The sequence below is a fragment of the Cyclopterus lumpus genome, chromosome 1 (genome assembly GCF_009769545.1).
Source record: "Cyclopterus lumpus isolate fCycLum1 chromosome 1, fCycLum1.pri, whole genome shotgun sequence".
Classification (NCBI taxonomy): domain Eukaryota; kingdom Metazoa; phylum Chordata; class Actinopteri; order Perciformes; family Cyclopteridae; genus Cyclopterus; species Cyclopterus lumpus.
In genome coordinates, this window is record NC_046966.1 from 4,545,402 (window position 1) to 4,557,028 (window position 11,627).

Consider the following 11,627-nt stretch of genomic DNA (forward strand, 5'->3'; position numbering starts at 1 on the left):
CACACGCCTGTGTGTTGATGAGGCCACAGGAAACCCACGCAGCACGACAGCAACCCGTGCAGGCGGACTGAAGTTGCAGACCCCATGAAAACACTGATGCAGGATGCCGCCAAGACCTTTAGGAGGAAGATATTGTGCTCCTACAGCTGGAGAAAATACCAGCGCCTAGACGACCTCAGCCCAGATCAGGTGTGTTCCCCGCTCTCCCTCTGCCTGTTTCTGCTGACCCACGGAGGCGTGCCTTCTCACCTTGCTGCAATCGTGATTCAGGACGTCGGTGTTCGGCGCCATCACCAATGCGACAAAGCACACCTCCAACCACATCCGGTAACTTTTCAACCAGAGAGGACGGTGCAAAGAGTACCAGAATATTGTACTCAAGTAAAAGTACTGTTACTTTAATTCAAGTAAAAGTACTGTAATAAAAAGTGAAAAGTTACGACATGTGATAGCACAATTAATTGTAGAACATCTTTAGGCTACAAAATAGACTGCATTTAATGTCAACTCATACACCGACAGACAGGCAGTCTCAGCATCAATAGACGACGGCCTTCGACTGTGTGGCCTCGAAGAATTAACCAGAAAAGAGACAAAGGTCGACCAATAAGACAAAAATGATCGCCTGAAACTTCTATTATCACCAACAGCATACTAAAACAGGAATGAACTAATCTCGATTAAACAGCTTTCTGGTTTCCGTTGGCGATCAATGTAGTATTAAACAATGCTTTGGGCCTTGTTTGAAGGCAGGTAACCACATGTGGAGATGGAACACATTGGCTGGAATGCATCTCCCAACGGCTATTGTCTGACGATGATTTAGCATTTATTATGTCGGTTTAAATTGACTCTCCAGTCGTGCACTTCATGTCTCAACGCCAACTTCAGTCTCGCATCTCATGGTGCAAATCTGACCGTGAGCACTGAGCAAGGCACGGAAAATTGATTATAGCAGCTGGTCTACAAGGGCCCACCGTCCTAAAAATCACTTTAAACCGCTCTTAAGTCTGTGTAAACATCCACAAATTAGAAATGTTATCCTTTTACTTTACCTATAATGTTTTGTTTCCCTCGCAAAAACACCTCATTCAAATGATAAGGAAATAAAAGGATTTTTATGGATTAAAACAAATCTTGTCATAAGTAGTTTTAATGATTATAAGCTGCTTAGAGCTTTGTGTAAATGGCTCATAATTCCCCTCTCATATCTATTTATATATCTCCTTCAAACAACTGTTTTTTTCAGTTACTTTTAATGAGATTGCACGTGAACATATCACAATAATGTCATAATTTCACGGTTACACAACTAATCTTGATACTTTTCACAGCTGAATCAATCTGACAACCAGGTTAAATCCTTCAACCACATATTGTAGACCCTTTCAATTCAATTCAGTTTATTTTGTATTGCCCAGAATCACAAATTAGTCTCAGACCCTTCTGTCTGCTTCTCTGAAATTGCCTTTTTTATGACTGGATCTCACGATATTTCCCTTTTGTTCCACCATTAGGTTCCAATTCATGATTGTACAAGAAATTATTTCACAAATTTTGGATGGATTGATGTCAAATTTGGTCGAGACATGCTCACACTTTTTGTCCAAACCACTCAATTCAGCATTTTAAGTTACAATGACGAAGCTTTTCCAGTTTTCAATCTACTGCCCATGTGATCATCACGTGAGTGGCACTCAGTATTGTCTCCATTGATACAACAGCTGTTACTGAAAACTGGTCCTGTTGCATCTTTGAGTCAACTTTTTGATGCATAATAAGGAAGTATATTCAGGACATGATTCTCTCCTTTATCTTTGACTGTTGCTTTTCCTACACTTAATTGCTGTAATAATACAGATTATTGTAATAATATTTTAGATTATACGCTATATAGTATGATGTTTTTAGCTCCAGCATTTTCATATATTTTATAAATATACATATTTCTTCTATTTTATTGAATAATCTAATACGTTATATAGCATAGGATAATATAAAACATATAAACAATCCAGCAACGTGAACATTTTACGAAGGACAATCGAGTGTCACTCTACACTGTATTAACATAGATTTTACCCCATAAATGCCAAATTTGAGCATCGTCAACTTCTGTTACATATGCATATCCCTCTGTCTAACAAAAAAAAAGTCTTAGAAAGGCAGTACTGAAAGTATTATAGGCATAATATCAGACTACCACACAACTTTACACCAATAGAAAACAACCACAGAAGAAAATGTTCCACTTGACTGGCCAATCACATTGTATACTTCCTTTGACGGCAACAAGGTGCAGAGGGCATGATGTCTCTGACTGAGATCTGTTTCACTGTCTTCTAACTGTCCGTCATCATCACACATGGACGGGCTGCTCATTTCTCTGGTCGCTCTCTTAGGTAATTCTTTTGAGACACTTTTTATATGTTTTGATGACAATAATTTCGACAATAATTCAGACACGCCTCCTCATTGTTGTTGTGTTGAGCAGGAACCGGCACCTGCTGTAATGTGGAACCGTGTGACACTGAGCTCATCTCAATCTGCTTTTACGGTTGTGCTTGTATTCCAGGAGTTGCGTCCTGCAGTCGTGATTTGAGATCTGGATCGGTGTTGGAGGTGACCGTCAGACCAGGAGACAACGTCACTGTGTACTGTGACTGTAAAGTATCACGTGGAGTTTACATAGTGTGGTACAGGGACTGCTCTCATGAGAACCAGCCTTCTCTCGTCCTTAAAGTAAAAGAACATCAGCATTATTTTACGAATCGACCTCATTTTACTTTTGTGAGAAACTCTTCTTCTGACTCCTATGACCTGCTGATCGTAAACATCACTGATTCTAATGAGGGCCTCTACTACTGTGGAACTGAACAGAAAATAGTGGAGTTTGATGAATACCTTCCGTCCAGAATGTATTACAAGTATGGCAACGTCACAACAAGGATCCTATTCGGTAAGTACGCTGGTCTGACTTCTCTTTTTATGTTGACCCTTATTGTGCAATGTAACTGGATGTAACTGATCACAACACAGTATGAAAATGTGCTTTTCTCCATTCTATTAAAGTTTGAGAGAGATCGTGATGTTCAGTCCAACATACAAAATTGCTCGTACCGCATGAACAAAAGGGCCGTAATATGGGGGGGGGGGACAGCATCATGCATGAATAAAACAATTTCAAGATCTCGCCTGTTGCTGGCATAAAATACATCACCAATGAGACTTTTTGAAATAAACAAGCCTTGACTATTGTGTTTAATCAAGAGCGTAGGTTTGGTTTCAGCATTGGTAGGGACACACTGCTCAAAACAATGCAGGTTTGTACTGTGGGTAGTTAGCCTACTAACATTAGTAGCTAACGTTAAATAACAACGACCTGGGCTTCTTGGTAGCTTCTTATCTTCTGGGTGGTGAACAAAATTCAGATATCTCTTTTCTTTTTTGGTGTCATTTTGCTATCTACAAAGCAAAACAGGGTCAACATATCAATGCTGAGACCAGACGAAATACTAATATGAGGCTTTATTATTTCCTGGTGTATTTAGTAGCTTACCGCGACTACGGCCAGTTACAATTCACGGAGTGTTTCTGACTCTTCAGCCAATTAAATGACAGCATCTTGTCTCGCAGGCGCATTGGAAAACGTGGAAATGTATTTTTCACTCTTCTGGGCAACGAACATAGTGTAATAATACGAATAAGTTTGCAAATGAAATGTGCACAATCATTTTTTCTAACAGGCAATTCAAATTAACAAAATATTGGTTGGGACAATTGTGTCTTTCCCAAAACTTTGGTTGTGACTAGTCCCTATGGACCAGGGGTGGGCAATTATTATTATTATTAAATTGCATTGTTTTGACAAGCTGTGACTGGTTAGAGTAAATGTTATGATTATTAAGCAATGTAAAAGTGAGATCGCCTTACAAGAAATGTCATTTATTCGATCGCATTTTCAAAAAACAATGGTACATAAAATAAGAATGTTTTTACCATTTATGACTTGCTCTAGGGCTGGGCCCTCTAACGGTAAAACACCATGACACAACAGTTTGTTACACATAAACAATTTGTAACACTAATAATTGTGCATTTATAAAATTACACCGCCGAACTGCATGCTGGGTACAGCTCGCCCACCATCACAACGAGAAGAAACTCCGTCACTACATTAAAAAACAGAAAAGTATTCAGTGAGAGAAATCTAGTATCTGTTGGGCTTTGACAAGTGTATCAAAGTCAGTCTGAATGTCTGAGGTGCGAGTGGATCTATACTTGGATTTGTTAAACTTCATCACTGATTGTTCACATATGAAGGTCGAACCAAAGAGAACCAACATTTTCTGGGCGTGTCTCCTCATGTTTGGAAAGTTCTCCTCCTTGAGAGATGAGTAAACAGCAGTGACTCTGACTTGAAGTGGTCGGCCAGTACCTCATCAGACTGCAGGTCAATGAGTTCCAGCACCATGTGCATTTCATCCTCTACTGCTCCTAACTTGGATGAGTTCTTGCGGAGGTGATCAGCTAATGGTGTAACTTCTTTCAGGGTTTGTGTGTGAGTGAGAGTGTTGCTCTCCAGTTGGCTTGAAATAAACTGCAGCGTTGTCATGAAAGCCTTCACCAGGCTGTGCATTTCATGAACAAAAAGGCCGTTGCCTTGCCGTTTGGTGTTCAGTTCATTCATCAGTGCAGTCACATCCACAGCAAATGCTACATCTGCCATCCAGTCCCCAACTGAGAGCTCTGGGATGTCTTTGCCTTCCTTCTCATAAAACTCCCGAATCTCTGCTTTCAGGTCCCAACATGTTGTCATCACTTTGCGCAGGCTGAGCCATCTGACAGTTGAATGGTATGAAGCTCAGTGGTCGGCGCAGACTTCAGCTCTGCAAAGTATACCCGTCCGAGTAAACCGAGTCTCACAGCGTTGTCCAAAATAATTTCCGCTGCTCCCACTTATTAATAACCTCTCATTGGGATGTTTTAAATCTTTGTGAACCGTCTGCGAAAAATCTCCAACAATTAGCCAACAGTGAAAACAGAAAGAAAGCGCCTCCTTTTGTATGCTAACGTTTACTGTTAGCATGCTGCTCCTTCTTAATTTTACAAGCAGTTTGAGCTTGACAATATTCATTGACTTTAACTCCATATTTCCCTTTAGGGTTTAAAGGTTTCAAGCCGGTCCTCCAGTAAGTATGTAGCTAGCTAGCTAATCCACTTTGTTCATATTCTGCGTGGCGCGCTGGCATTCGCTATTGGAAGTCCGCGCGACGGATCAGCCAATCACATCTGTAGTATGACTTGACAGTGACTTGTAGTGGGACGCTACGGGGTCTCCCTTTATACTCCCATGGGCCACGGCATCGGGTATGGTCAACAAGCTTGTGTAGTTGCACACTCATCTGAAGGGCTGCTAAATATGAATTGAAATCCTAAACAAATTATGTTAAAATTAAGGAGGATATAGTAGGCTATTCTTTGATAATTAATAACATAATTATTTATTTTTTCACAAAGTTTTTGTGGGGATTTCTGGCATGGCCCCACATGCTCCTGTTGACCAGTCACCACTGATGACTGGTCAACCAACATCAGTGGTGACTGGTCGCATTTAAACATGCATTACCACGCATGTTTAAATGTTTTACTGAATGCAGGAAAAGAAACAAAGTTGAGAAGTAATACACATTTGTTTGTGTTCCAGATTCTGGCCCTGACCCCTGTGAGGGGTTCGCATACCCTGGGCGTGTTGTATCCTGGATGATGGTGTTCACTGCAGCCTTCACTATTCCCACCTCCGTCCTCTCCTTCATTTTGGTTTATTACGTCTGTCAGAAAGCAGGTGTAGTGTCACAGTTGTTTTTCTTACTTTTGTTCCAAATGAATTATGTTAAATCATTTAAACCTGCAGGGAGGCTGTCATCAGGCCCTTAGAGATCACCCCCGCAGCCCCCGCACAGCCAGCGGACTCGGCTCGATGCGGCCAAATGTGAGCCACCTTTGGAACATTTCACTGTTGCCATGTCTGGCCCAGGTGTAGCTGTTACGGACATGGGCAGATTCTGTCTGAGACATGGCAACCGGTTTATCGGCTGCCGAATCTGGGCCGAATAATGTAATAAATAAATAATATTACATTACGTAATAACATTAAGATATCCCTCAAAGTTGTCTCTCTCATATAAAGCTACACAATAAAAAAAAGTATTTTAAACTGGCTTTATAAGTTTTAAATAATAGTTGTAAAGGCAAACGTAACAGGCAACCACTAGAGCCTCCTGCTACGCGGACTGGTGTTCATGTTGGGCCGCGGTGTATTCTGGGAGAACTACGAGGACATTTTTCTTGAGGAAAAATGAAACGCACATTTAAAAGTGGTGCCCAAAAGCGGCAATCAAAACAGAACATTTTTTGAATTAAATGCCAAAGTCTTTTTCGACCAGCTGGTGAAGGATGCACTCATCTGCCAGAAGAGACTGGTATTGTACTGTTTGCTATAGCTAACTTTACCACGTAGCTAACGTTATACTTTGACAGCTGTACTGCTCTGTCTATGTGTTGTGCTTGAAAATACATTAACCTTATTAAACCTATGCTCTCACTATACCCCCTGCACCCATTATTGGACACGGGAAAAAAACACAGTTTTTTTTAACGTTTCCTTAATTATCTCCACAACCACATCGTTGTTTAACTTCATTTCACGTTGTACAACACTGCAACCCTTTTGAGAAGACAACGGCTCTGTACAAAATAATAAAAGTAACCGTTAAGTAAGAAAGGTCATTTTCCAAGCTAAAACTGATCAAAACATATCTCAGAAGCTCCATGTCACAAGAGAGGCTGTCAGGTGTGGCCATCCTTAGCATAGAGAATAGTTTAGATGTAAAGAGCGTGGTTAAAGACTTTGCACACAGATTTGCTAAAAGACGCGCACATGTGTATTCAAATGCAAACCTGTAGAAAGTAGCCTACCGGTGTATCGACTATATGTAGGCATATTTGTTATGTTGTTGTAACATATGTTCTGTTTGGGCTGTTTGATAGGCCCTAGCATATGTTTTTTTTCTGTTGGAATACATTTGTTCTCTGTTTGAGCTGTTTTTTTCTGATTGAATACATTTCCCTCAAAAGAAAAGCTTGGGTCCTGTTCGTTTATCTTTGGATAATGACCGCCGGACAATACATTATCCCTTACATATGGGGGGGGGGGGGGGGGGGGGCCCTCTCAGGGTTATTCTGCAGGGGGGCCTCATGTGTTTCCGTTACGGCACTGGCTGTCATCATATCACTCTGTTGGCAAAGAGGAAGAAGCTACTTTGTTATGATGCTGTGTTCATTTTTGCAGACAAAGAATCTCAAGTTCTGCAGGAAAGACCTGACCCCAGTGGACCAAGGAGACGGGATCAGGTAGTGCACACTGAGAATTTGGGAGCTTTATTGAGTCTATGTTAAGTACATTAGGTGCGACTCAGCATCTCTTTGTCTTTGCAGTTGTTTTAATGTGTCACAGTCACACATCTTTAGCTGTAACAGCACAAGAGGTGAGCATAATGCTTCTAACTAACAAATGTCAAATGGTCTCTCAGGATGAAGATGCGTGTTTCACTCGAGTTGTGTTCCGGCCAAAAGGATGGACGAACGCACCAATAGGCTGAGGGCGGACAGCACAAGCATGTTTGCTTTACTCAAGCAGAAACCAAATGGAGTGACGGTTCAAATTCAAGTCCGCGGCTGCCATTTCCTCTTGTTTGTTGTCCTGTGGTTGAAGGAACGCCTGAAGCAAGCAGGTGCAGGCTTTTGCTTTATTCTGTTATCAGGTTTATAACCAACCAGACAGCAATGGTCTCTCTTTTTCTATCTGACATATGTACATGTTTACAATCTGTTTAAAATGTACCTTTATAACGTCGTTGCATGTTAAGCTACAGCCTTACGCCTGCCTTTTATGTTTGATTAGTTCAAATAAAGTAGAACAATTTGTATTTTAGAACATGTAACATCTAGAACATGAAATGAAATAAATACTTTTACACCTGCTGAATTCTTGTCTGCAAGTTCCGCGCAAATAAAAACAAAATATGAACAAAATCAGTAAAAGACTCCCTCCTTGATATATATTGGCATTCATTTATGCATGTGACATTGTATCATAACATATTGTGAATGCTCATTAAAATAATGTGTGGTCCTTGTGATCAGTATCAGTAGTGATGCACTACTTTTAATGCTGCACAGTGTTTATTGTCATCTTGAAACAACTGCCAGCTCTGTTAGGATCCTCTAAGTATTTGTTCTAGTGCTTTTGATACAATCCAACCACACCTTTTAGTAAAAGACAAAGAAACTATGACTTTTAAACTGCATTAAACAACCATTGCGTGGGTCTTATATGACCTTTGGTCTCGCTCACAGTTTGTTAGGCTTGATGAAGAAACTGTTCAACATCATCTTAACTGAAACTGGAGCACCACAGGGAACGGCTTCATCCCCCTTTTTATTCTCACTTGATCCCGCTGGCTACAAGCCGAGCCACGTGTCCTGTAACGTCCAGAAGTTCTCATGACCCTGCCCTGGTTGGTCTACTTCCCCAAGGCAATGTCCTGGCCTGTAAACAGGAGCTTGAATCTTTTGTCAGCTTTATGTTGGTGTGATGAACATTTCTTAATCTACTGCCCATGTGATTATACATGAGTGGCACTCTGCATTGTCTCATTTTATACAACAGCTGCTACTGAAAACTGGTCCTGTTGCATCTTTCAATCAATCATACTGTATATAGGGAAATAACTGTAGATGTATATTTCTTCAATTGTATTGAATAATACAATACATTCTATAATATAGGATTAAATAAGACAATATAAACAGTGCAGCAACGTGACAGTTTACAAAGGACAATCGGGTGTCACTTTACTCTGTCGGATATGGATTTGACCCCATAAATGACAAATTTGAGCGTCATCAACTTCTGTTACATATACATCAGAATCCCTGTCTATAAAACACAGCTGACCAAAAATACTGTAAGTCTTAGAAAGGCAGTACTGAAAGTATTGCTCGGCTGAACTCCTCTTTCCTCTTATAGGCATAATATCAGACTACCACACACCTTTACACCAATAGAAAACAACCACAGAAGAAAATGTTCCACTTGACTGGCCAATCACATTGTATACTTCCTTTGACGGCAACAAGGTGCAGAGGGCATGATGTCTCTGACTGAGATCTGTTTCACTGTCTTCTAACTGTCCGTCATCATCACACATGGACGGGCTGCTCATTTCTCTGGTCACTCTCTTAGGTAATTCTTTTGAGACACTTTTTATATGTTTTGATGACAATAATTTCGACAATAATTCAGACACGCCTCCTCATTGTTGTTGTGTCGAGCAGGAACCGGCACCTGCTGTAATGTGGAACCGTGTGACACTGAGCTCATCTCAATCTGCTTTTACGGTTGTGCTTGTATTCCAGGAGTTGCGTCCTGCAGTCGTGATTTGAGATCTGGATCGGTGTTGGAGGTGACCGTCAGACCAGGAGACAACGTCACTGTGTACTGTGACTGTAAAGTATCAGGTGGAGTTTACATAGTGTGGTACAGGGACTGCTCTCATGAGAACCAGCCTTCTCTCGTCCTTAAAGTAAAAATAAGATCACTCGACAACAGCGCTCCTCCATCTTTTCATTTTGTGAGAAACTTTTCTTCTGACTCCTTTGACCTGCTGATCGTAAACATCACTGATTCTAATGAGGGCCTCTACTACTGTGGAACTGAACGTCAAAAAGTGGAGGATAAAGAATGCATTTCGGCCAAAATGTATTACGAGTATGGCAACGTCACAACAAGGATCCTATTCAGTAAGTATACTGGTGTGACTGTGTTCGTGTAAGATCTACGTGTGACTGCAGTGAATCTATCATTTGACTCAATTATTAACATACAGTAGGAAAATGTGCGCAGGCCCCAGATATATTTAAAAGGAAGATTATGTGTGTCAGTCTGGAGTGAAAACGTATAATGGTTTATAGAAATAATGATATCCTCAAACTCTGAGACTGCATGTATCTGAAGTGTTGTAGGTCAATGTGCATGTCCATATGTATTTGTATGCAAAGTGAGCTTTGGGATCATTTTCAATTTGGCATCAGGTATGGTCAACAAGCTTGTGTAGTTGCACACTCTGAGAATGCGTATTCATCTGAAGGGCTGCTAAATATGAATTGAAATCCTAAACGATATATGTTCAAATTAAGGAGGATATAGTAGGCTATTCTTTGATAATTAATAACATCATTATTTTATTTTTTCACATTGTTTTTGTGGGGATTTCTGGCATGGCCCCACATGCTCCTGTTGACCAGTCACCACTGATGCAGATATGTTTAAATGTTTTACTGAATGCAGGAAAAGAAACAAAGTTGAGAAGTAATACACATTTGTTTGTGTTCCAGATTCTGGCCCTGACCCCTGTGAGGGGTTCGCATACCCTGGGCGTGTTGTTTCCTGGATGATGGTGTTCACTGCAGCCTTCACTATTCCCAGCTCCTTACTCTCCTTCATTTTGGTTTATTACGTCTGTCAGAAAGCAGGTGTAGTGTCACAGTTGTTTTTCTTACTTTTGTTCCAAATGAATTATGTTAAATCATTTAAACCTGCAGGGAGGCTGTCATCATATCACTCTGTTGGCAAAGAGGAAGAAGCTACTTTGTTATGATGCTGTGTTCATTTTTGCAGACAAAGAATCTCAAGTTCTGCAGGAAAGGCCTGACCCCAGTGGACCAAGGAGACGGAATCAGGTAGTGCACACTGAGAATTTGGGAGCTTTATTGAGTCTATGTTAAGTACATTAGGTGCGACTCAGCATCTCTTTGTCTTTGCAGTTGTTTTAATGTGTCACAGTCACACATCTTTAGCTGTAACAGCACAAGAGGTGAGCATAATGCTTCTAACTAACAAATGTCAAATGGTCTCTCAGGATGAAGATGCGTGTTTCACTCGAGTTGTGTTCCGGCCAAAAGGATGGACGAACGCACCAATAGGCTGAGGGCGGACAGCACAAGCATGTTTGCTTTACTCAAGCAGAAACCAAATGGAGTGACGGTTCAAATTCAAGTCCGCGGCTGCCATTTCCTCTTGTTTGTTGTCCTGTGGTTGAAGGAACGCCTGAAGCAAGCAGGTGCAGGCTTTTGCTTTATTCTGTTATCAGGTTTATAACCAACCAGACAGCAATGGTCTCTCTTTTTCTATCTGACATATGTACATGTTTACAATCTGTTTAAAATGTACCTTTATAACGTCGTTGCATGTTAAGCTACAGCCTTACGCCTGCCTTTTATGTTTGATTAGTTCAAATAAAGTAGAACAATTTGTATTTTAGAACATGTAACATCTAGAACATGAAATGAAATAAATACTTTTACACCTGCTGAATTCTTGTCTGCAAGTGCCGCGCAAATAAAAACAAAATATGAACAAAGTCAGTAAAAGACTCCCTCCTTGATATATATTGACATTCATTTATGCATGTGACATCGTATCATAACATATTGTGAATGCTCATTAAAATAATGTGTGGTCCTTGTGGTCAGTAAAGCTCGACAGGAAGTCCACAGTGACCAGC

General features: G+C 40.7%; 2 protein-coding genes across 2 annotated transcripts; both read left to right on the forward strand.

The window, feature by feature from the left end:
• On the forward strand, window positions 1-8,047 carry LOC117739329. The gene is made up of 6 exons (XM_034545680.1): window positions 1-189; window positions 2,297-2,402; window positions 2,576-2,959; window positions 5,708-5,845; window positions 7,352-7,413; window positions 7,593-8,047. The coding sequence occupies exons 2-6, from the start codon at window positions 2,366-2,368 to the stop codon at window positions 7,659-7,661; spliced, it is 690 nt and encodes a 229-aa protein (XP_034401571.1). The 5' UTR covers window positions 1-189; window positions 2,297-2,365; the 3' UTR covers window positions 7,662-8,047.
• Window positions 8,048-9,121: 1,074 nt separating this feature from the next.
• On the forward strand, window positions 9,122-11,437 carry LOC117734167. Its single transcript, XM_034538323.1, has 5 exons — window positions 9,122-9,307; window positions 9,481-9,864; window positions 10,459-10,596; window positions 10,742-10,803; window positions 10,983-11,437. Exons 1-5 carry the CDS (start codon window positions 9,271-9,273, stop codon window positions 11,049-11,051), a joined length of 690 nt encoding a protein of 229 aa, XP_034394214.1. The 5' UTR covers window positions 9,122-9,270; the 3' UTR covers window positions 11,052-11,437.
• Window positions 11,438-11,627: the final 190 nt, after the last annotated feature.

Bases quoted from the DNA above. Each gene is read 5' to 3' on its own strand.
- LOC117739329 (XM_034545680.1), top strand. From the start codon at position 2,366: ATGGACGGGCTGCTCATTTCTCTGGTCGCTCTCTTAG. The intron at 2,403-2,575 runs GTAATTCTTTTG...CTTGTATTCCAG, and splicing joins TTCTCTGGTCGCTCTCTTAG to GAGTTGCGTCCTGCAGTCGT. The intron at 7,414-7,592 runs GTAGTGCACACT...ATGGTCTCTCAG, and splicing joins GACCAAGGAGACGGGATCAG to GATGAAGATGCGTGTTTCAC.
- LOC117734167 (XM_034538323.1), top strand. From the start codon at position 9,271: ATGGACGGGCTGCTCATTTCTCTGGTCACTCTCTTAG. The intron at 9,865-10,458 runs GTAAGTATACTG...TTTGTGTTCCAG, and splicing joins CACAACAAGGATCCTATTCA to ATTCTGGCCCTGACCCCTGT. The intron at 10,597-10,741 runs GTGTAGTGTCAC...TCATTTTTGCAG, and splicing joins TTACGTCTGTCAGAAAGCAG to ACAAAGAATCTCAAGTTCTG.